At 43.9% G+C, this 23,748-nt stretch overlaps 1 protein-coding gene across 1 annotated transcript in view; it reads right to left on the bottom strand.

The window, feature by feature from the left end:
• Positions 1 to 162: 162 nt before the first annotated feature.
• LOC106599299 (aryl hydrocarbon receptor repressor) overlaps positions 163 to 23,748 on the bottom strand; it is a 42,754-nt gene continuing 19,168 nt past the window's right edge. The window contains exons 8-13 of the mRNA XM_045716026.1: positions 7,215 to 7,348; positions 5,588 to 5,677; positions 3,988 to 4,123; positions 3,539 to 3,672; positions 3,080 to 3,282; positions 163 to 2,621 (exon numbers count right to left, since the gene is read on the bottom strand). Coding sequence (XP_045571982.1) covers positions 1,592 to 2,621; positions 3,080 to 3,282; positions 3,539 to 3,672; positions 3,988 to 4,123; positions 5,588 to 5,677; positions 7,215 to 7,348 — 1,727 coding nt within the window. The 3' untranslated portion in view covers positions 163 to 1,591. The remainder of the gene's footprint in view (positions 2,622 to 3,079; positions 3,283 to 3,538; positions 3,673 to 3,987; positions 4,124 to 5,587; positions 5,678 to 7,214; positions 7,349 to 23,748) is intronic.

Raw genomic sequence — 23,748 nt, 5'->3', positions numbered from 1 at the left:
GTGTTTATTTGAAAATAAATCCTCATATCATAGCTTTCTTTTTGTATGGAGATCTGTATCCAGCATTTTATTAATATTTTCAGTGTTTCAAATAAATAAGATAATAATCAGCACTTTTTTTTAATGATTTTATTGTGCTAAATAACAAAACATGTTAGATGCCTATTGAATTCAATTGATATCTGAAACTTGTATGCATGTAATCCTTCTGTAAAATGTGCCTACAGTGCAACATGCAGGTTGTTCTATTTATTTATTGGTTCAATATATTACGATAAACCTTTGTTTCTCTCCTGTTCAGTGTACAGTACTTACAATAAATACACAATAAAAAGCATTACCAACAGTTGTTAAAAAAAAGTCTGGAATTCCATTATTTTAACATTTGCATAATAGTTTTAAATAAAGACAAATGCACGCGAAAGAGCTTGGAAAGCTTTCTTTAAAAAAAACTAACGGCATGAAAGAATGCTGTAGAGACTGCTGCATGCAGCTATGGAATGCATAAGGGGACATGTCATAGTTTAAAATATTTTTTCCTTTTCAAAATATAATAACAAATTGGCTTCATAAAACAGAGTTACATTTTCTAACATTTCTTTTGAATGTACTACAATTTTACAAACATTGACAAATAATATTACATTGGACCACAAACTTAAATTAACGGCATTTCTGTGTAATACATTTTTACATTATTATGCTCAGAGAGCATCTTAGACATTAATGTTTGTAAATGGCTGTTAGGTGAAGCTTTGTTTAATTTACATTTGTAACACTGTTTTATAAGACAAAACGGACAAACTCACTGTTAAAATAATACATTAATTCAACCTGTCATGAATAAAAACAATGAAGATACAGTATCTCATTCATAAAGGTTCATGACTCAATGGACATTGAAGCATCAATCACATTATAAACCAAAGCAAAGAAATTAGTAGGATTTTTATGTTCATCTGAATAATCAATCAAAAATAAATTACTTTTAATTTGTGTTTTTTTTATCCTTTATTTAACTAGGCAAGTCAGTTAAGAACATATTCTTATTTACAATGACGGCCTACCCCGGCCAAACCCTCCCCTAACCCGGACGACGCTTTGTCAATTGTGCGCCGCCCTATGGGACTCTCAATCACAGCCGGTTGTGATACAGCCCGGGATCAAACCAGGGTCTGTAGTGATGCCTCTAGAACTGCGATGCAGTGCCATAGACCACTGCGCAACTCAGGAGCCCCCAATTGAATTAATCAATGCATGTATTTTCTGTTCCCTTTACGGTAAAATGCATTGAATAGAAATACAGTTAATTTGACATGACGGGTGACATGGCTTGGTTTAAAAACGAGAAGTTATGAAATGTGTTTAAAAACAAATGTGGAACTCATGTGAATTGTAGTAGGTTCTGCATGTCATACTCATATTCATGTCATATAAAAACATATCTCCATTGCTTCCATATCTTTATGCTTTGTAACACTGTTGATTACCTGAGTTGAGTATAAATAACTACCCACCCTGCTATTTTAAGAATCAATACAATAAAGAAGCAAGGTGGAGTCCAGATGGTTTTTAAGATTGTCCCTTGAGCTCATTGCATGTAGATATATGGGTTTGGTTTGTATACAATAGCATTCATTGCCGAGTTAGGAATCATACTTCTCTGCATGGGTATTTGGCTAATGTCATGGCCACTGTCAGACCAAGGAGGTGAGTCCATGGGTTCCCTCTTTATAGCGTGGACCAGGTGATTCCTGAACTCGTAGTTCAGTTTGTTGTCTTGCTGCATGTAGCCATATACACTGATGTCCATACAGTTTTCTCCCTGACTGCTACACAGAGTGTCTGAGTGTGGTATCCTATGATCCTTCTGAGCCCTGTTCCCTGCTGTATATAAGTATTTATGGTGTCCATTGAGCGTTGGGCTCATGTTGGTCTTGTTCTTTTGGCAGGTGGTGTATTGTTCATAGTAGTCAGCCTCTGACTTCACCTGTGGTTCTTCTGAGTAGCCCATGTAGCGCTTTTCGTTCCCCACCCAGGCTCTATTTTGGGGCATGCCGTAGATATTGCAACCGTTTTCTGAGTCAGAGTCCTGCTCTGTTTTTATGGCCGTCTCAGGCAACACCATGCCATTGTAACAGTCAAGATGGCCGCCCATGTACCGGTTGTCTGTCTTCATGTGATCTTCGCAGTAGCTCTCCACCTCAGGGCTGTGGAGGCCTCCATACAGCTTGTTCTGAGATGCATCCTGTCTGTTAGCGTGATATCCTGGAGACATCCTGTAGGATCTAGTCTTCCCCAGGTGATTGTACTTGCTTTGTCTGCCTGGTGTGTTGGTGCCGCTGGGACCCTTTCGCAAGGCGGACCCTGTGCGGATGTCCCATGGATGATCCATGCTCTGAGCTTTGGGCCCACCACTCATGGAGGATAGGCAGAAGTTTAGGGGCTCCTCCTGGGTGTAGTAGCTGTTGTTCTTGTACCTGGTGCCGTCTTTGGAGAGGGGTGTCCATGGGGTGTAGTGGCAGGGTTCTCTGGTAGTGCTGCTGGACCAATTCAGAAACAGTAAGTCACTGCTGTCATATGAGCCTCTGGAGGAGCAATGCCTCTTGTCACTGTGGGAACTGTGACAAAATGTATAAATGGTCATGAATTAATTATATAATCTGCTAGTTGTGTACAGTATGAAGTACTAATTTGACCAAATTCAGCATACCCAGTGATTTGATTCTGAAATTGATGGTGTAATAAACATGTCTTGAATTGTAAATTGATAGTAAACTAAATGGTGTCCATGCCTGGCTCCTTTATAAAGTGTAGTTAAAATATAGACCAGCGTTTCCCAAACTCTGGTCCTCGGGACCTCAACGGGTGCAGGTTTTGGGTTTCGCCCTAACACTACACAGCTGATTCAAATTACCAATGCTTGATGATTAGTTGATTATTTGAATCGGCTGTGTAGTGCTAGGGCAAAAACCAAAACGTGCACCAGTTTGGGAAACCCTGATATAGACACACATTATTTGAGGAAGAGTGCTCACTGCTCAGCTCTCCCCATGCACACAACTCCCACAGTGCTTACCTGTGCTTTTCCGGTGTGGTGATGACGGGGCCCTTGTTCTTGCTCCTGGCCGTCATGTTCTTCATCTTCAGCTCTGTGATGGAGGGCATCACGAGGGGCACGGCCACACAGAACAGGGCCAGCTGGGGAGGCAGCAGTGCCCCGGACTCTGTCTTCTTCATCTGGCCCTGCAGGAACTTCAGGCTGCCCTGGAACTGCATGCTCTGCCAAAACATCCATCAATCAATCAATCAAAGTTATCTATAAAACACTTTTTACATGAACAGATATCTTGAATGTGTCGGTGCTTTACAGTAACAGTAACCTTGCCTGGACACCCAAAGAGCAGGTGAACATACATAACTGAATATAACTCCCACAAAACAGAACTGACTTCATGCTGTGTTGAGCACAATGGTAAATGACGATAGTAAGAGTTGATATTGCCAGGTACTTGTGTGAGCCGTGGTACTCACTCACCAGAAAGCCTGAGGTGCCGTCCAATAGGCAGCGGACCCGGGCGATGAAACAGCGAGTCAGGAAAGAGGTGAGCTCTAGAGGAACACCGTCAGGCTCCATGGCATTAAAGAGACTGCTCATCACAAAGTCATCATCTACAGGACAGCCACAGCATTTCTGTTAGTACAACCTATGTAACAAATACAATCCATTATATTTGTTTTGGTCTTCTAACCACCAATATTACTGTGAGAGGTTTTAGGATAGTATTACAAAGTACAAATTAAATACAGTATCCGTTCTTTCTGTCTGTGTCTTGTATACAATAACTAAAGTACTAACCCTTGTGTCGCTCTTCAAAATGGTCATAAATGGAAACTAATCTAAATGACAAGTTGCATGTAAAGATGAGGGGCTTTCCTGCAGTGTTTATCGGCTCCACGGAGTGACAGAGGTAATTATCTACACACCAGTTACTGTGGCCGAGTGCTGGTCCAGGGACGCCCCCTGGGGCCCGGGGTTCATGGCCCAGTGGAGCTGTCTTCTGAACTCCTGCCGCTCCTCCACATGTATATAATCAAATACATTCTGGTGCATCACATCCGTCTATGGGAGGGGATGAGAAGGGGGAACAAGTCACCAAACAACCAATTAACCCCCACATTAGGACTGTTGATTGTGTTTGGCCAACACAGTGACCTCCCCACTTAACCTGTGTCACGGTCGAGTGAAGCGAGTCTATGGTTACACACCATGGTGGTATCTGGACAGACACCGTAAGTGTCAGCCTGCCGTGAGCCCACTGAGAACTTAACGCTTCTGTTTTTCTGTTTCCCCCACTGACCAGGAGGGAGCCTCCAGAGGGCCTTCTGTGACTGACGGAGTTCACTCGGCATCCCTCCCCACCAGGTAGATCTACATGGGAGATCTTTTCTTTGTAACAGAAAAGCTTACAATTGAGGGAAAAAAAGTGGTAATGTATAAAGAGTTTAACTGTTGGATCATTACCGAACGAATCCAGTAATATCAAACTGCTTTGTTTGACTGTTTGCCAGTCAAAGATCTATAAATGGTAACTTAAATCAGTAAAGCTGAGAAGTAGATAGTGAAAACAAGTAATTACTAATGACTTGTCTACAATTTGTATCACAGCAGGGTAATTGGTGACAACAGTTGAATCAGTGAGTGATGAGTTATGACGCCCTACTGTTTGCATTTCTAACATGCAGTCTCCTCAGTCGGTGGGATGGTGGGAAGCCCCTCTCGCTGCCTTGTTTGTGCTTTGCGTGACACCAGAGCTGCTTGCATGAGGACAAATGCAACGCTACCCTGATGAAATCCCAGCCCACACTCGTTACTCCTCTTGTTTTCTTTCATCTCCAGCTATACCCACTGTTCATACAACGACAGACTCCCAACTAAAGTATTCAACCGTCCCGAATATATCTGCTTCTGTTGCATGCAACGCTTTGAACACTTGCCTTGTGAAACGCCACTATTGTTGAACACACAGCAACACCATCTCAATTCCCATCAGAGAAGCGATCAACAGTCTCCTTTGTCTCCTTCCCATGTTAAAACCCAAGGTTTAATGAGGCCCAATAGAAAGCTATTCACTCAAAAAGGACAGTTACAAATGTGTGAAGTAAACAAAGTAAGCTCTGTTTACTTACAACTCATATTATCATTAAAATCCTGTGAATTACACAACTGGCTATTTTCAACTAATGACATGGTTGGTCATCTGTTTTATACAACCATATTTAGATTTCTGTTTTGTTTCGTTTAATGACTAAAAGGGCATGGCTTTGCATTAAAAACAATGTGTACATTTTGTTGCGTTTTCTATCGTTGGTGGTTTTACTTTAAACCCATTTTACTTTAAACCCGTTTTACAATGCTGTAACAATTTTTCCTCAGAATGTAATTTTTTATTAAAGGCTTGTACAATGGTACTGTATTTCAACTAATTTACTTTCATTATTTATCTTTTACCCTCAATAATTAGGACCATTTTGATGAGTCATAATACACCATTTGAGAATACAAAGTGTTGTGATTATAACATACCTGATGAAAGCCCAGGTAGTCAACAATGGAGGTGGAGACGTAGAATATCAACCCATCTGTGCTCACCACCAAGGCAAAACCAGTCAAGGACTAGGAGACAAGAGACATGGATACATCTTTATACATGGAAACAGCATAGTGTCGTTCCATTTGATTTTAATAACTTTTTGACCGCACCCCTTTTAATTTGAACGAAAATGTCTATACATATCTATCTGCCCATGGTAGAAGTGATCAGAAAGTAACTTTTTTGACCTGAATTTCAAAACATTTATTAGATAGAAGTAATCAAAGTTGATCCATTTTGCATACCCCACCCTACTATGAGACATCCCCGTCTTAATCACTGGAAAAAATAAACGGTTAAGTTTGATATCATTTAAAAGCTTACAAACAGGGTTGCCAAACCATTTTATAATTTCTTACAAAAAAATCATAAATTATGCCATTATCTAAAAACACGTAAAAAAAAAAAAAGAGGGCAGTCGATAAGCGCAGCTGAAGGATATCAAGGATCTGGAAAGATTCTGTATGGAGGAATGATCTAAGATCCCTCCCAATGTGTTCTCCAATCTGAAAAAAAACTATTTAGAAAAGGCTCAGTGCCGTTATCCTCGCAAGGTGAGGTATTGAAAGGTTTGAAAACAGGGGTGCCAATAATATTTTACACCTATTGTTTAAGATTGAATTTTATTACTTGGAAAATAAAACTTTCTCTGAGCAATTGTATTGTAATTTTCAAATACTTTTTTCCATTTATACAGTCTTTTTTTTCATTTCTTTATCAAGGGTTACAATAATTTTGGACCTGAATGTGCTAAGAGCACAGGGGACCAACTTCAATTGCACTTGATTGATGAGTAATTCATAGGTAAATGCTTTTCATACAACATCTCTATTTCTGATAAAGAATGGACGTTAGAACAAAACATTACAAAAAATTGTGTTTTCGTGCCTCGTGATATGAAGAGTAAAACAGGGAGAAAAGTGGAGGAAACACCATGCAGGGTTCCTCATTAACTTCCCTGTGTTGGCTGGAGCTGTTGTGTTTGACATTTGCGTGACTCTGGCATGCTCCTTGCTAGGCCTTGTCACCTCTGGTCTAATTCGAGTCAGCCCAGGTCAGCTGGGCCCCCTTGTCCCACTTTCTGGTGTAATACTGACTTAACAGTGTCACGATCTTCATTGAGCTGCATCATGATCGGTTGTTTGGTCTCACGCTACTGAGGGAGGGAGATTTTCTAGCCGTTTGTGGCGAGGGGAGGGCATGGTTCTGGGATGGATAAGGTGGGTTTTAGGGGGACGCAATGTTCTGTTCCTACACCCATCCTCCCAGCAGCTCCGCTGTGCCACGATATCATCAATACATATTCTAAACCTCAAATAATAAATGCAGCTAAATTCAACTTTTTGGATTTTTTTAATTCAAGCTTTTATTTGCCATTTTTCCACTCCTGAATTTTAAAGAAATAACACAATCACGGCATGGCAGACTGCTTTCGCCAAGACTGATGACCCAGTCATTGCCGTTTCCCTGCCCCATCAGTGCTCTCTCATCTCATCGCTCATCAGTGCTCTCTTGGCAGGACAAACCATAGCCTGACCCTTCTGCTCAACTCTGTCTCACCTCCAGTAAGAGGTCCCTCTCTACCAAGCTGATGCTGGTCCCCGGGGTTCCAATGGGCAGGCTCTCTTTCCTGGTATCCTGGTGGTTCAAATGCGGCTTCATGATGTGCTTTCTGCATGGCTTCTCCTGGATGGCTGGATAAGAGAAAAAAGGACAAAACCTTCTCAGTGAGGGGACTAACAGGTTTATTAGATGTATGATGAGTAATCAGTCGATTAGGGTCGACAATAATAATACAAATTCTCACAGTTGTCTCATACTATGCACACTAATATGAACTCATTACTGCAAGATGCCACAACATGTCCTAGAGCGCTCTCTCTTTCTCTCACACACAGAGAGCGAAAGGGATAGAGAGAGAGACAAACAGTGTTGTACACCAACCTGGACTCACAGGTAGACGTTACATAGTAAATCTGGGACACTCAAATTAGTATGATATGTTACATATGGTATGTATTAATTTGTACATGTCATCTATTTCATATGGTATGTTACGAACTGCAATTCATACAATATGACACAAATTAACAATAGGTATGATATGTTAAGAATTCCTTTTTGTTGTGGCTAACGTTAGCTAGACTAGTGGTTACGGTTAGAGCTAAGGTTAGGGTTAAGAGTTAGGTTAAAGGGTTCATTAAAGTTAGGGTTAGGGGAAGGGTTAGCTAAAATGGAAAGTAGTTGAAAAGTATCTAAAAAGTAGTAAGTAGTTGCAAAGTTTCTAATTAACTAAAATGCTACATTTTCCGTGATGAGATTTGAACATGACACCTTTGGGTTGTTAGACGTTCGCGTTATACGCCCACCCATCCACCCTCCTTTTGCTTTTGCCTTAAACAACCTTCTGTCTAATGTAACTATACCAAACGTAACATATCATACTCATTGGAGTTTCCCGTATTTTTTATTTACTATGTTACGTCTAATCTATGAGACCAGCCTGTGTACACACACATGCTGTGGTGGTATGTTCCTAAAGGGCTCATATTTTCAGTTTATGAAGCATTTCCAATCTACCTTTTTCTTCAAGCTATTATTAAACGGTATAGACCCTACATTCTGTGTCTGGAGAGAGGCAGTGTTTAGACTCGTCTCCCTGGGAACCACAGACGAAAGAGAGACAGTACAGTACTAGGCTGCCCCTACCCCACTGCTTCCCTGTGCTGTGGTATCACATGGTTGGCTAGGGAGGGAGAGCACAGAGCAGAAGGGACTGTGCCCGGTCCCTGATGTCTGACAGCCTTCGCGTGTTCACAGCACAAATATATATTCACCAGCGGCTTCCTGGCCACCCCCTACATGACTAAACAAGGAAATCCATGTCAGGATCACCAGAGGGAAGCAGGGATGGAGAAAGAGAGAGAGGGAGCAGGAGTTGGCTGGCTGAGGCGACACTGTCACGCAACTAAACCATCTGTCAATCTCGTCCATATCCCTAACAGTGGCCTGGCGTCTGTTCAATCCATTGCGTGCAGGATGGCAAGCTACATTAGCCTGTAAAGAATTTCCTAATAACAGCTGTTACATATTGATGACTTCTGGCCAACACAGAATTCTCTCCCTGAACATTAGGCCCACAATGCAATTGAAACAAAATACATAGTAGATGGCATAAATAATGCATACAGTACATCTGCATAGTATTACATACAAACATAGATTGTCAAGGTAATAACTATGACTGTGTGATATCCATGGCACTATTCCCAATACAATTGTACAAAAATGATGTCCTTACGCTGATATACTTTATTGCATCAACCGTCTTTACTGAATGCCATGACAACTGCATTGGTAACAGCATGGATAACATGGAAATGCACTCCATCAATTTTATTATTTCCACTTTTAGGAGCGAGTTCATGGAGAGACCCACAAACACACACGCAGGCACACATAGACATGAGCACACACACACACGCACGGTGGCAGGCACACACAATGAATGCATAGCTGTAGTAAAAGACCTCCGGGGGTGGTATGAAAAAAAACTAAAACAGTAGTAAAAGCAATCAAGCTTTTGAAAATCGTGCCAACAACTCCTCTTGTGGTCACGCACTTCCAGCCATTCCCTACTGGTCAGAAACAGCCAGCAAAATCCTTTTCTGGGGATTACTACTGACAACTTGGTATATTTAATAGAAAGCACATCCAATATCACTCCCACTCACAATGTACTGTATGTTGAGGCTCACACATACAACAAAGACGTCACAACTTCTGTAAGGGCTATTATGAAGGGAACGTACATCTTTGCCCTACCTAAGATAATTATAACACGTACAGTACAAAGCATCTGAGCCTCAACTGGGAGAACCAGTGAAAACAAGATAAAAAAAATTTAAGAGTATGTCCAGTTCGATTACAAGTGGTTGGACCTTTCCACGTTCAGCGGATCCAGTGAAATGTAAAAAAGCTTCCTTTAATTGACTTGCCCTCAAATAAACTGAATGAGTCCCGCTTGTGACTGTTGCCACCTCCCTTACTACACCGAACAAAAATATAAACGCAATATGCAAAAACAATTAAGATTTTACTGAGTTACAGTTTATATAGGGCAATCAGTCAATTGAAATAAATGATGCCATAGTCTATGGATTTCACATGACTGGGAATACAGATATGCACATGTTGGTCACAGATACCTTAAAAAAAAAGGTAGGGGTGTGGATCAGGAAACCAGTCAGTATCTGGTGTGACCACCATCTGCCTCATGTAGCGCGACACATCTCCTTCACATAGAGTTGATCAGGCTGCTGATTGTGGCCTGTAGAATGTTGTCCCACTCAATGGCTGTGCGAAGTTGCTGAATATTGGCAGAACTGGAACACACTGTCGTACATGTCGATCCAGAGCATCCCTAACATGCTCAATCGGTGACATGTCTGGTGAGTATGCAGGCCATGGAAGAACTGGGACAATGGTCTGTGGGGGGTGTGGTTGCTGCTGGATGGATCCACCACCACTATATCTCACCTCTGATGTCACAAAACAGAGAAGATCCCATCCAGCCAGCAATCACGCAGGGGCATACACCATCTAGCGGGAGAGGGGGAGAGAGAGGGAAGGAGGGATGTGGCGCTGTGGAGGGAAAGGAATGACCGACTGGAGATGGAGCCATCAGCTGTCTACCACCAGTCACATCACCAGTCCTTCCTTCCTTCTGTTCTGTCATTCACTCCCAGGCTGTGGGGAGTACGCACTGACAAACATCTACTACTTAGGACTTTAAAATAGCGTGGCATTTAAGTCAAACCACTGTAGCTGGCAATAGCATTCATGTTAATGTACCTAGTGGCATCCAGTGACTGGTACGAGACGAGGTGATCAATTTAAATAAATACCTGAAACTGAACTTTCAGGTAGCAGCATTGCTTCCGCCCTGGAGAACAGGGAACAGTATATATTTCCTCTTCATGCCGTTGGCTGTGTTTGTGAAAGTCTGTCAACCTTTTATGATGTGTTCAACACTGTTTTGGGAGAGGCGGCTTTGACGCTGTATTTTGGTTGTGTGCACTTAGGAAGGGTATGGCCTACCAACGGGTATGGCCTACCAACTTTAAAAGGTATGCGCTTTTATCATTGTAATGTGAACCGAGTCTATTTGAAAATGTTGAGTATTTAATAAAGTATGCAAGTTTTGATATTGATCTTTTGTAAATGAGCCGGGGTTATAATTGTTTGTATGTGATCCGGAGAATCCTTTGGCTGCCCTTACTGTGTCATTTGTTTGTGTCCCTTACATTAAGTAGGCAGGATTTGGTATTTTGTCTATTCCGCCCAAGCAAAGGATCTGGTATTTCAGGCAAAAAAATGTGGGTTGCTTTATCGGTCGGATTAGTAAAAAAAAATCTTAAATGTTAAATGTTTGTTTGTCTACATGTTTATTTTCGTTACCACTTCCCTATAGACCTCCCCGGCTGGCTGTTCTTAGGAGGGAACTGTTTAGTTAGACAGCAGAGGCGCCGGAGGGGGATGGTTGCCTTGTAACAGGCTCCTAACCAACTGTGCTATTTTGTTAGTTTTTAAAAAAATGTTGTAACTCATTTTGTACATAATGTTGATGCAACCGTTGCTGCTACCGTCTCTTATGACCGAAAAGAGCTTCTGGACATCAGAACAGCGATTACTCACCTTGAACTGGACTAAGATTTTTTATTTAATGAGTCCGATGCGAAGGATATACTGCTTTGTCAAGACAAGGCCCAAATCCACGTCATTTGCGTGAAGAATAGACGGAAATACATTGTGCGGAGGTCTGGGTGCCTTGTGAGAATTCGTCGGCAAGTGAGTAAACCACCACTACCCTCCGTATTATTGGCCAACGTGCAATCATTGGAAAAAAACTGGACAATCTACGATTAAGACTATCCTACCAACGGGACATTAAAAACTGTAATATCTTATGTTTCACCGAGACTTGGCTGAACGACGACACGGATAATATAGAGCTGGCTGATTTCTGTTTTTCGGCGGGACAGAGTAGCTACGTCTGGTAAGATGAGGGGTGGGGGTGTATGTCTATTTGTCAATAACTGGTGGTGCACGATGTCTAATATTAAAGAAGTCTCGAGGTATTGCTCGACTGAGGTAGAATACCTCATGATAAGCTGTAGACCACACTATCTACCAAGAGAGTTCACATCTATATCAGTCGTAGCCGTCTATTTACCACCACAAACCGATGCTGGCACTAATACCGCACTCAACGAGCTGTATAAGGCCTTAAGCAAACAAGAAGCGGCGCTCCTAGTGGCCGGGGACTATAATGCAGGCAAACTTAAATGCGTTTTAACTTTTCTACCAGCATGTCACATGTGTGACCAGATGAGAAAAAAACTCTAGGTCACCTTTACTCCACACACAGAAACGCATACAAAGCTCGCCCTCCATTTGGCAAATCTGACCATAATTCTATCCTCCTGATTCCTGCTTACAAGCAAAAACTACAGCAGGAAGTACCAATGACTTGCTCAATACAGAAGTAGTCAGATGACGCGGATGCTATGCTACAGGACTGTTTTGTTAGCACAGACTGTAATATGTTCTGGGATTCATCCAATGGCATTGAGGGGTATACCGCCTCAGTCACCGGCTTCATCAATAAGTACATTGACGACGTCGTCCCCACAGTGACTGTACGTACATTTCCCAACCAGAATCCATGGATTACAGGCAACATCCGCACCGAGCTAAAGGCTAGAGTTTATGCTTTCAAGAAGCGGGCCACTAATCTGGACGCTTATAAGAAATCCCGCTATGCCCTCAGACAAACCATCAAACAGGCAAATCGTAAATACAGAACTAAGATTGAATCCTACTACCCCCGGCTCTGACACTCATCAGATGTGGCAGGGCTTGAAAATTATTATGGACTACAAAGGGAAACCCAGCCACGAGCTGCCCAGTGACACGAGCCTACCAGACGAGCTAAATGTATTTTATGCTCGCTTTGAGGCAAGCAACACTGAAGCATCCATGAGAGCACCAGCTGTTCTGGATGACTGTGTGATCAGGCTCTCCATAGCCGATGTGAGCAAGACCTTTAAACAGGTCAACATTCACAAAGCCGTGGGCCAGATGGATTACCAGGACGTGCACTCAAAGCATGCATGGACCAACTAGCAAATGTCTTCACTGACATTTTCAACCTCTCCCTGGCCGAGTCTGTAATACCTACATGTTTCAAACACCACCATAGTCCCTGTGCCCAAGATAGCGAAGGTAACCTGCCTAAATAATTACCACCCCGTAGCACTCACATCAGTAGCCATGAAGTACTTTGAAAGGCTGGTCATGGCTCATATCAACACCATCATGCCAGAAACCCTAGACCCACTCCAATCTCTATTGCACTCCACCCTGCCCTTTCACTCCTGGACTAAAGGAACACCTATGTGAGAACGCTATTCCTTGACTACAGCTCTGCGTTCAACACTATAGTGCCCTCAAAGCTCATCACTAAGCTAAGGACCCTGGGACTAAACACCTCCCTCTGCAACTGGATCCTGGACTTCCTGACGGCCGCACACAGGTGGTAAGGGTAGGTAACAACACATCCACCACGCTGAACCTCAACACTGGGGCCCCTCAGGGGTGTGTGCTTAGTCCCCTCCTGTGCTCCCTGTTCACCCACGACTGCGTGGCCAAACACGACTCGAACACCATCATTACGTTTGCTGACGACACAACAGTGGTAGGCCAGATCACCGTCAACGATGAGACAGCCTATGGGGAGGAGGTCAGAGACCTGGCAGTGTGGTGCTCTCAATGTGAGCATGTCAAAGGAGCTGATCATGGACTATAGGAAAAGGAGGGCCGTACAGCCCCCATTAACATTGACAGAACTGAAGAGGAGCGAGAGTTTCAAGTTCCTTGGTGTCCACATCACCAACAAACTATCATGGTCCAAACACACCAAGACAGTTGTGAAGAGGGCACGACAACACCATTTCCTGCTCAGGAGACTGAAAGATTTGGCATGGGCCCCAGATCCTCAAAAAGTTCTACAGCTGCACCATCGAGAGGATCCTGACTGGTTGCATTACCGCCTCATATGGCAACTGCTCGGCATCTGACCAAAAGGCGCTACAGAGGGTAGTGCGTACGGCCCAGTACATCCCTGGGGCCAAGCATCCTGCCATCCAGGACCCATATACTCGGCGGTGTCAGAGGAAGGCCCCAAAAATTTTTAATGACACCAGTCACCCAAGTCGTAGACTGTTCTCTCTGCTACTGAACGGCAAGTGGTACCGGAGCACCAAGTCTAGGACCAAAAGGCTGAACAACTAAACTAATCAAATGGCCACCTGGACTATTTACATTGAACTCTGTCCCGCATTTGTTTTTGCACTGCTGCTACTCGCTGTTTATTATCTATGCATAGTCACTTTACAAATTACCTCAATTGACCTGTACCCCCACACATTGGCTCGGTACCGGTACCACCTGTATATAGCCTCGTTATTGTTATGTACATTTCTTGTGTTACCTATTGATTGATTCGATTTTTTTAACTTTAGTTTATTTAGTATATATTTTATTAACTCTATTTCTTGACCTGCATTGTTGGTTAAGGGCTTGCAAGTAAGCATTTCACGGTATTCGGCGCATGTGACAAATACAATTTGATTTGATTTGTTCAACTGTGGTCACCTGTATGAATTATATTTATTGCCTCTTATTTAATAAACCTTGGTTTATATGGTTAACTCTGTCATTTATTTGACAGAGCTGTGTTTAACTTGTCCCGAGAACCTTCCCTTGTGTATAAACAAGATGTGTAGTACAGCTTACATTAATGTTGATGTGATGCTGCCTAGGAGGACATAGGAGGAAAACTTATGAGGCACTTGTGTTAGGAATCGCCAGTCTGAACACAGTCTTAAGAGGTACAGTATCTATGACCAGATGTTCTGCTCTTAGTTGCCAAAATGATGCCCCTATGGTGACTCTTGATTTGGGGCGGTCACTGCTACACTGCCAGACTCTCACCAAAAACAAAAGAGGACAAAGGCAATTGTACACAGACCATAAAAATTGAGGAATTGTTATTAGTGGACCAGACTTAATTCAATTGAACGTTAACATGGTGAGACTGTTAAGGTCAAACTAAAAATGTGAGAATACAAACAACCCATTTAAAAGATGTCCAAAACCAGCTTGGATCCCACAGTTTCTGTGCCAGGCCTTGGTGACACGTTGACTACAGTATGTCTGAAAAACAATAGCGTTCTTTATATGTTAACATTGAAGCTGTTGTAAGATTCTCTGTCCTGTGTGGTTTGCTGTAGCAGAGGCAGCCTAGATGAGACCCCTCTCCACTAGCTTCGACTGAGTCATTGCTGACCAGAGTGAACACCCCAGGATACTTCAAAGCTACCTAGTGATATAAGAGTAAATCCTTCTCCGTTGCGTGCGGGGTGTGCAGGTGGCTCTGGCTCCCACTCACCTCCCGCCTGGCTCTGAGCGTGCTCGCTCTCATTAGCATCCCAACACTGCTCTGTGGTGTGCAGCACCACTCCACATCAGGCCCTGACAGGGTCAATGAGGCCTGAACACTTCAGGTTAAAAGCCTACTGTGTGACAGACCCAATAGTGTTCAGACATTTTAATCTGTCACCCTCACACACTCACACAGCTTCCATACGTAATGCATGTGCTGTGTTTCAAGCCCAAATGGACAGAATTTCACATCTGACAATGGCTCATATACACACACACATATACACTGTACATACCATAATTTACAAACAAAATCCACCGACTGGATCCAGTGCAGCCTTCAGCGCTTGACTAGAAAAACATGGAGGGGAGAATCCTTAAACCTGTGGTCTATAAGGAAAGCAGATGTCTGCTTCTTCGTGTGTTGGCATGGAACAAATGAAAACATATAAAAGCCCCATAAACTAAGCTTCATTCCTATAGGGGAATGCTGCATATCCAACTACCTCATCTCTTTAGATAAAGAGTCAAAGACAACATGTTTACAGTTATACAGCCATTGTTGTAAAATTGTTGTAAAAGTGAGTTCAGTTTAGGGACTGTCAAATGAAATTCCTACAGGTTATTATAAAAATACATAGAGGGCCACTTCAAGTAATATTCCTGAACTGAAGAGCCACATTTGCATAGTTAATTGTTTATTTCAACAATATATGTGGTTTTAGAGAGTATTTTTTCCCACAGAATAAGGTTTGTGTAACGTCCGTCGTTAGAGTGAGACCAAGGCGCAGCGTGGGTTGGGTTCATCATATTTTAATATAAACGGTGAACCAGCAAAAACAATAAACAACACAATGAACGAATAGCTTCGCAGGCTACTAACAGCAATGCAAAATCAACTTCCCTTCTTTCCACTCCTCTCCTCTTTTGACCTCACCCTCTCACCTTCCCCCCCTACTCACAAGGCAGGCAATACACTTGACCTCATCTTTACTAGATGCTGTTCGTCCACTAATCTCATTGCAACTCCCCTCCAAGTCTCCGACCACTACCTTGTATCCTTTTCCCTCTCACTCTCATCCAACACTTCTCACTCTGCCCCTACTCGGATGGTATTGCGCCGTCCCAACCTTCGCTCTCTCTCTCCCGCTACTCTCTCTTCCATCCTATCATCTCTTCCCTCTGCTCAAACCTTCTCCAACCTATCCCCTGATTCTGCCTCCTCAACCCTCCTCTCCTCCCTTTCTGCATCCTTTGATTCTCTATGTCCCCTATCCTCCAGGCCGGCTCGGTCCTCCCCTCCTGCTCCGTGGCTCGACGACTCATTGCGAGCTCACAGAACAGGGCTCCGGGCAGCCGAGCGGAAATGGAGGAAAACTCGCCTCCCTGCCCTCCTTTCACTCCCTCCTCTCTACATTTTCCTCTTCTGTCTCTGCTGCTAAAGCCACTTTCTACCACTCTAAATTCCAAGCATCTGCCTCTAACCCTAGGAAGCTCTTTGCCACCTTCTCCTCCCTCCTGAATCCTCCTCCCCCTCCCCCCTCCTCCCTCTCTGCGGATGACTTCGTCAACCATTTTGAAAAGAAGGTTGACGACATCCGATCCTCGTTTGCTAAGTCAAACGACACCACTGGTCCTGCTCACACTGCCCTACCCTGTGCTTTGACCTCTTTCTCCCCTCTCTCTCCAGATGAAATCTCGCGTCTTGTGACGGCCGGCCGCCCAACAACCTGCCCGCTTGACCCTATCCCCTCCTCTCTTCTCCAGACCATTTCCGGAGACCTTCTCCCTTACCTCACCTCGCTCATCAACTCATCCTTGACCGCTGGCTACGTCCCTTCCGTCTTCAAGAGAGCGAGAGTTGCACCCCTTCTGAAAAAAACTACACTCGATCCCTCCGAAGTCAACAACTACAGACCAGTATCCCTTCTTTCTTTTCTCTCCAAAACTCTTGAACGTGCCGTCCTTGGCCAGCTCTCCTGCTATCTCTCTCAGAATGACCTTCTCGATCCAAATCAGTCAGGTTTCAAGGCTGGTCATTCAACTGAGACTGCTCTTCTCTGTGTCACGGAGGCTCTCCGCACTGCTAAAGCTAACTCTCTCTCCTCTGCTCTCATCCTCCTAGACCTATCTGCTGCCTTTGATACGGTGAACCATCAGATCCTCCTCTCCACCCTCTCCGAGTTGGGCATCTCCGGCGCGGCCCACGCTTGGATTGCGTCCTACCTGACAGGTCGCTCCAACCAGGTGGCGTGGCGAGAATCTGTCTCCGCACCACGTGCTCTCACCACTGGTGTCCCCCAGGGCTCTGTTCTAGGCCCTCTCCTATTCTCGCTATACAACAAGTCACTTGGCTCTGTCATATCCTCACATGGTCTCTCCTATCATTGCTATGCAGACGACACACAATTAATCTTCTCCTTTCCCCCTTCTGATAACCAGGTGGCGAATCGCATCTCTGCATGTCTGGCAGACATATCAGTGTGGATGACGGATCACCACCTCAAGCTGAACCTCGGCAAGACGGAGCTGCTCTTCCTCCCGGGGAAGGACTGCCCGTTCCATGATCTCGCCATCACGGTTGACAACTCCATTGTGTCCTCCTCCCAGAGTGCTAAGAACCTTGGCGTGACCCTGTACAACACCCTGTCGTTCTCTACTAACATCAAGGCGGTGACCCGATCCTGTAGGTTCATGCTCTACAACATTCGCAGAGTACGACCCTGCCTCACACAGGAAGCGGCGCAGGTCCTAATCCAGGCACTTGTCATCTCCCGTCTGGATTACTGCAACTCGCTGTTGGCTGGGCTCCCTGCCTGTGCCATTAAACCCCTACAACTCATCCAGAACGCCGCAGCCCGTCTGGTGTTCAACCTTCCCAAGTTCTCTCACGTCACCCCGCTCCTCCGCTCTCTCCACTGGCTTCCTGTTGAAGCTCGCATCCGCTACAAGACCATGGTGCTTGCCTACGGAGCTGTGAGGGGAACGGCACCTCCGTACCTTCAGGCTCTGATCAGGCCCTACACCCAAACAAGGGCACTGCGTTCATCCACCTCTGGCCTGTTCGCCTCCCTACCTCACAGTTCCCGCTCAGCCCAGTCAAAACTGTTCTCTGCTCTGGCACCCCAATGGTGGAACAAGCTCCCTCACGACGCCAGGACAGCGGAGTCAATCACCACCTTCCGGAGACACCTGAAACCCCCCTCTTTAAGGAATACCTAGGATAGGATAAAGTAATCCTTCTAACCCCCCCTCCTTAAAAGATTTAGATGCACTATTGTAAAATGGTTGATCCACTGGATATCATAAGGTGAATCCACCAATTTGTAAGTCGCTCTGGATAAGAGCGTCTGCTAAATGACTTAAATGTAATGTAAATGTAAAAGACAGGTGGAAAAAGGGCTACCTAAGTATGGCTCCCAATCAGCGACAACGATGTACAGCTGTCCCTGATTGAGAGCCATACCAGGCCAAAACAAAGAAATACAACACATAGATCGGGACATAGAATGAACATAGAAATAGAAAATATAGAACATACATCAAAACCCCGAAACACACAAAACAAACACCCCCTGCCACGCCCTGCCCAAACTACAATAACAAATAACCCCTTTTACTGGTCAGGACGTGACAGTTTGTCCAAATACACATTCCTGTCTGGGCTGATGCAATACCTAACAGTCTGACATGATAGATAGACCTGCAGTATGAAATCTACACTAACTCTATCATTTGGTAGCCTAGGGGTGGCAGGTAACCTAGCGGTTAGAGCGTTGTGCCAGTAATCAAAAAGGTTGCTGGTTTGAATCCCTGAGCCGACTAGGTGAGAAATATGCCTATGTGCTCTTGAGCAAGGCACGTAACCCTAATTGCTCCTGTAAATCGCTCTGGATAAGACCATCTGCTAAATAATGCAGTTTTGCTGTTGTTGATGGGTGAATGGATGCTAATCAAACCCAGACAGACACCATTACATTTACAACCAGATGTGTACTTATGCCATGGAAATAGTGCCTTAGGGAATGGAATGACAACACTGCCAAATATTCTGGTTCATGTTCTTTCTTCATAATATCAAAAACATGAGAATTACAAACCCAATCTCAAATGTACACTGTCTGTATCTGCCTGTCTACAGTGATTTGGTCCATATCATACTCATGATTATCATTGGCAATTTGAAAATGTTTATAAGAAGGTCACTGACTGGCTCTAGAGGACCATCTCTCTTCCTGGTCTATTGAAAAGACTCAGCAGGTCATTCCTCAGTACTGTATGCAGAGACCCAGGGACAGGGAGGGTCAAGGCCAGAGTCCTGCAGGATATCCCGTCCCCCTGGGCATGAGGGATGGGACCTCTCTGACATGGAAAATATCTCTCGCCATCGTAGGGATCTGCTGGCCATGATGGAATGCCCTCTTCTCTCCATGGCAACTGTCAATCACTCCCGTCAGGAACTATGGTGATTGGACTGACACTGACCATCATAATGGCTCATTACCTCTAAATATTGCAGAAAGCCTGTGACCTACATGATGAGATTATTATGGACAAAAGAGCGAGATTTGGCGATCATCTCACCAGAATAGGACACTCAATATTTATTGGAAAAGAGCATCAAACTCATCACCTTGCACATTCACCACCCTGTGAAGTTCATCATCATTTATTTAATCTGTAGCCTAATAAACTGTAGGCTATGGTTTCTCAAGTCATAGAGGGAGGACATCAAAACATATCATCGTATGACTCCAAGTGTACTTCAATATGATTGTTTTCTATCAATATTGCGCATAAAAGCATTTCCACTGACATTTATTGCATAATAAATGTTACTGACACAAAAAGACGCACCCTTGTCTAGCGTATTTTGTTTTGTCTACATTTGGAAAGATTACCGCCAAATTTTATGTTTCCGTCAGTCCTGTCATTATCCAACATGTACTTTAATTCCATAAAAAGGTTGGATGGAAACTTGGTTAATGTGGTTCCAAGGCAATCATTTTATACCATTGACATTGAATCAAGGAGAGCAACTGAAACCTGTCCCAAAATACTGCTGCTAACAAAAATATTCCTTTGTGGGTTTTGGAAGGATTAGTGATCTAATTTGCTTATGCAATCAGATTTTGAGCAATAGCCAAAATATCAACTATCCAAATGCAGAATTACCCAAATGTTCTACCCTTAATTCCATTCCACTTTCAGAATCAGTCCTTTAGAATTCTGGATCAGCTGCACTTTAATTTCCCTCTGTGTTGTTCCATTAAACCCACAGACACTCGGAAGGCCGAGCGGAATGGGTTTGACACCCCTGCATTAAAGTGACGCTCAAGGCCTCCCGAATGGCACAGCGGTCTAAGGCATCGTATCGCAGTGCTAGAAGCGTTAGTACAGACCCGGGTCATTCCCGGCTGTGCCACTACCGACCGTGGGCGGGAGTCCCATAGGACGGCTCACAATTGGCCCAGCGTCGTCCGGGTTAGGGGAGGGTTTGGCCGGGGGGGGGCTTTACTTGACTCATCGGTTTGGCCGGGGGGGCTTTACTTGGCTCATCAGCCTTCAGGCTGAGTGCCTGAAGGCTGACCCCGGTCACCAGTTGAACGGTGTTTCCTTCCTCCGATTGGTGCAGCTGGCTTCCGGGTTAAGCTCCCGAGCCCGTTGGGGAGTTGCAGCGATTAGACAAGATCGTAAAATACCAAAAAATGATACAAAAAAAATAATAAAAGTGACGTTCCAGAACTTTTGTATCATTTTTGCGAGTCATTTTGAAAGTGATGCTCTCGAGCCAAAAGGGGTCCCCGTTTTTTGTGTGCTACGTCATCCAATTGTGCACTACATCATCCATTTCGTATGACATGTTATGTCCTTTTTTTGAGCAATCTATATGTTATGTTACAAATCCAATTTGTACAATATGTTACGAATTTGTTGTATTTAAGATCCCAAACTGCATCTTTAACTATTTATAAAGGCACTGTTATAGGTTTCATGTTTGAGAGACACCAATTGCATAAAAGCTAAGTGATATCATGGCAGTCCTAAAGAAGAGCTGAAAATAACCTTATGACCAATCTTGGTTTATGTAATGTTCAAACATATCGCTACCTAGTCTGGCTAACACCTATCTCCTGAAGTCCTTCTGACTTCAGAGTCTGGAATGGCTCTTCGATGTTGTCGGAACAATGCATCGATAATGAAGGGGGCTGTGCTTTTACTGGTTGGCTCTTTTCTGTGTCTCACTCAAATCAAATCAAATTGAATTTGTCACATACACTTCTTTAGCAGATGTTATTGCGGGTGCAGCGAAATGCTTGTGTTTCTAGCTCTAACAGTGCAGTAATATCTAACAATTTCACAACAATACACACAAATCTAAAGTAAAGGAATGGAATTAAGAATATATAAATATTGGGTGAGCAATGTCAGAGTGGCATAGACTAAGATACAGTAGAATAGGATAGAATACAGTATATGCACATGAGATGAGTAATGCAAAATATGTCAACTTTCTTAAAGTGACTAATGTTCCATTATTAAAGTGGCCAGTGATTCCAAGTCTATCTATATAGGGCAGCAGCCTCTAATGTGCTAGTGATGGCTATTTAACAGAATTTAACGGTTTGATGGCCTGGAGAAGCTGTTTTTCAGTCTCTTAGTCCCAGCTTTGATGCACCTGTACTGACCTCGCCTTCTGGATGATAGCGGGGTGAACAGGCAGTGGCTCGGGTTGTTGTTGTCCTTGATGAGCTTTTTGGCCTTCCTGTGACATCGTGTACTGTAGGTGTCCTGGAGGGCAGGTAGTGTGCCCCTGGTGATGCATTGGGCAGACCGCACCACCCTCTGGAGAGCCCTGAGGTTGTGGGCGGTGCAGTTGCCATACCAGGCGGTGATACAGCCCGAAAGGATGCTCTCAATTGTGCACCTGTAAAAGTTTATAAGGGTTTTAGGTGCCAAGCCAAATTTCTTCAGCCTCCTGAGGTTTAAGAGGCGCTGTTGTGCCTCCTTCACCACACTGTCTGTGTGGGTGGATAATTTCAGTTTGTCAGTGATATGTACGCAGAGAAACTTGAAGCTTTCCACCTTCTCCACTGGGGTCCCATTGATGTGGATAGGGGGGTGCTCCCTCTGCTGTTTCCTGAAGTCCACAATCAACTACTTTGTTCTGTTGATGTTGAGTGAGAGGTTATTTTCCTGGCACCACACTTCCAGGGCCCTCATCTCCTCCCTGTAGGCTGTCTCGTCATTGTTGGTAATCAGGCCTACTACTGTTGTGTCGTCTGCAAACTTGATGATTGAGTTGGAGGCGTGCGAGGCCACGCAGTCATGGGTGAACAAGGCGTACAGGAGGGGGCTGAGCACGCATCCTTGTGTGGCCCCAGTGTTGAGTATCAGCGAAGTGGAGGTGTTTTTTACTACTTTCACCACCTAGGGGGCAGCCCATCAAGAAGTCCAGGAACCAGTTGCAAGTGGCGGGATTCAGACCCAGGGCCTCAAGTTTAATGATGAGCTTGGAGGGTACTGAGCACAGCCACACCCACAAGCACAGCCACACAACACTTGAGCGCCGCCCCCTTCCATAATGGTTGTATTTTCAAATTCGAGCAACGAGAGGTCACAATCCCAGAGGGGAAAAAAACATTTGAGAGAAACCAAACAAATATTGTATTAACAAACTGCCTACTTTCCAGACCAGTATGGTCACAGCTCTCCCTGCATGAGTCACATGGGTCGCTTCAGTCAGGCTAATGGCTGTCTCCATGCAAAATAAAACTGAGCATGCAAACCGGGGTCAAGGAGAATGTGTTGGCTTTTCAATAAGTATTTGTCTCTCCTTGCATTAATCAAATCCAACCTAAACCCACTGACCTTTACAATCTCTGGTTGTAGAAATCAACTGATCGCATGACTTACTCATGCATACTTCCCCATTAGCTATTGTCAAATCCAATTTTAAGTATAAAACTAGGTTAAAACTGAAAACAGCAACGCAGCCAGGATCTGAAAATAGAACTATCTCTAAAACACTTCTGCAAGTAGAGTAATAAGGTAGATAAAGAAGTGAATGAGACAAGAGGAATATGAGGCCAGCTGCCAAGGATAAGCAGTGTCATGTTTAATGTAATCAGCCCGGAGCCTTTAATGCATGGGGCTAATTGGCTTGGAGCATGTATACAGTAGTACTACACAAAGTGGCTGTGACAAGGCTTGGGTGGCTATGGAGGGGGAATATGTAAATAATGACATCAAGGACAAGACAACAGAGATGGCCCTCAAGCAATGAACGCCAAATAAATCTATCAACCTTCTAAACTATGCTATAAATGGCACAGAAATCCTATCTAAGCTCTAAGGGAAGGAACAGCATAATAACTCTCAGGGAAGTCAATGGAGCTTCCTGCGCCATACCACCTCTAGACTGGGTATATGTAAATCAATCTTAACATCTGTATATACAGTGCATTCGGAAAGTATTCAGACCCCTTGACTTTTTCCACCAAAAAAAAGCTCTGACCTGCACTGAAATCTGTGGGACCTTACATAGACAGGTGTGTGCCTTTCCAAATCATGTTCAATCAATTGA

This window comes from Salmo salar, chromosome ssa03, assembly GCF_905237065.1.
Source record: "Salmo salar chromosome ssa03, Ssal_v3.1, whole genome shotgun sequence".
Taxonomy (NCBI): Eukaryota; Metazoa; Chordata; class Actinopteri; order Salmoniformes; family Salmonidae; genus Salmo; species Salmo salar.
The sequence above is the reverse complement of the archived record's forward strand: the minus strand, read 5'-3'. Positions and strand labels throughout refer to the sequence as shown.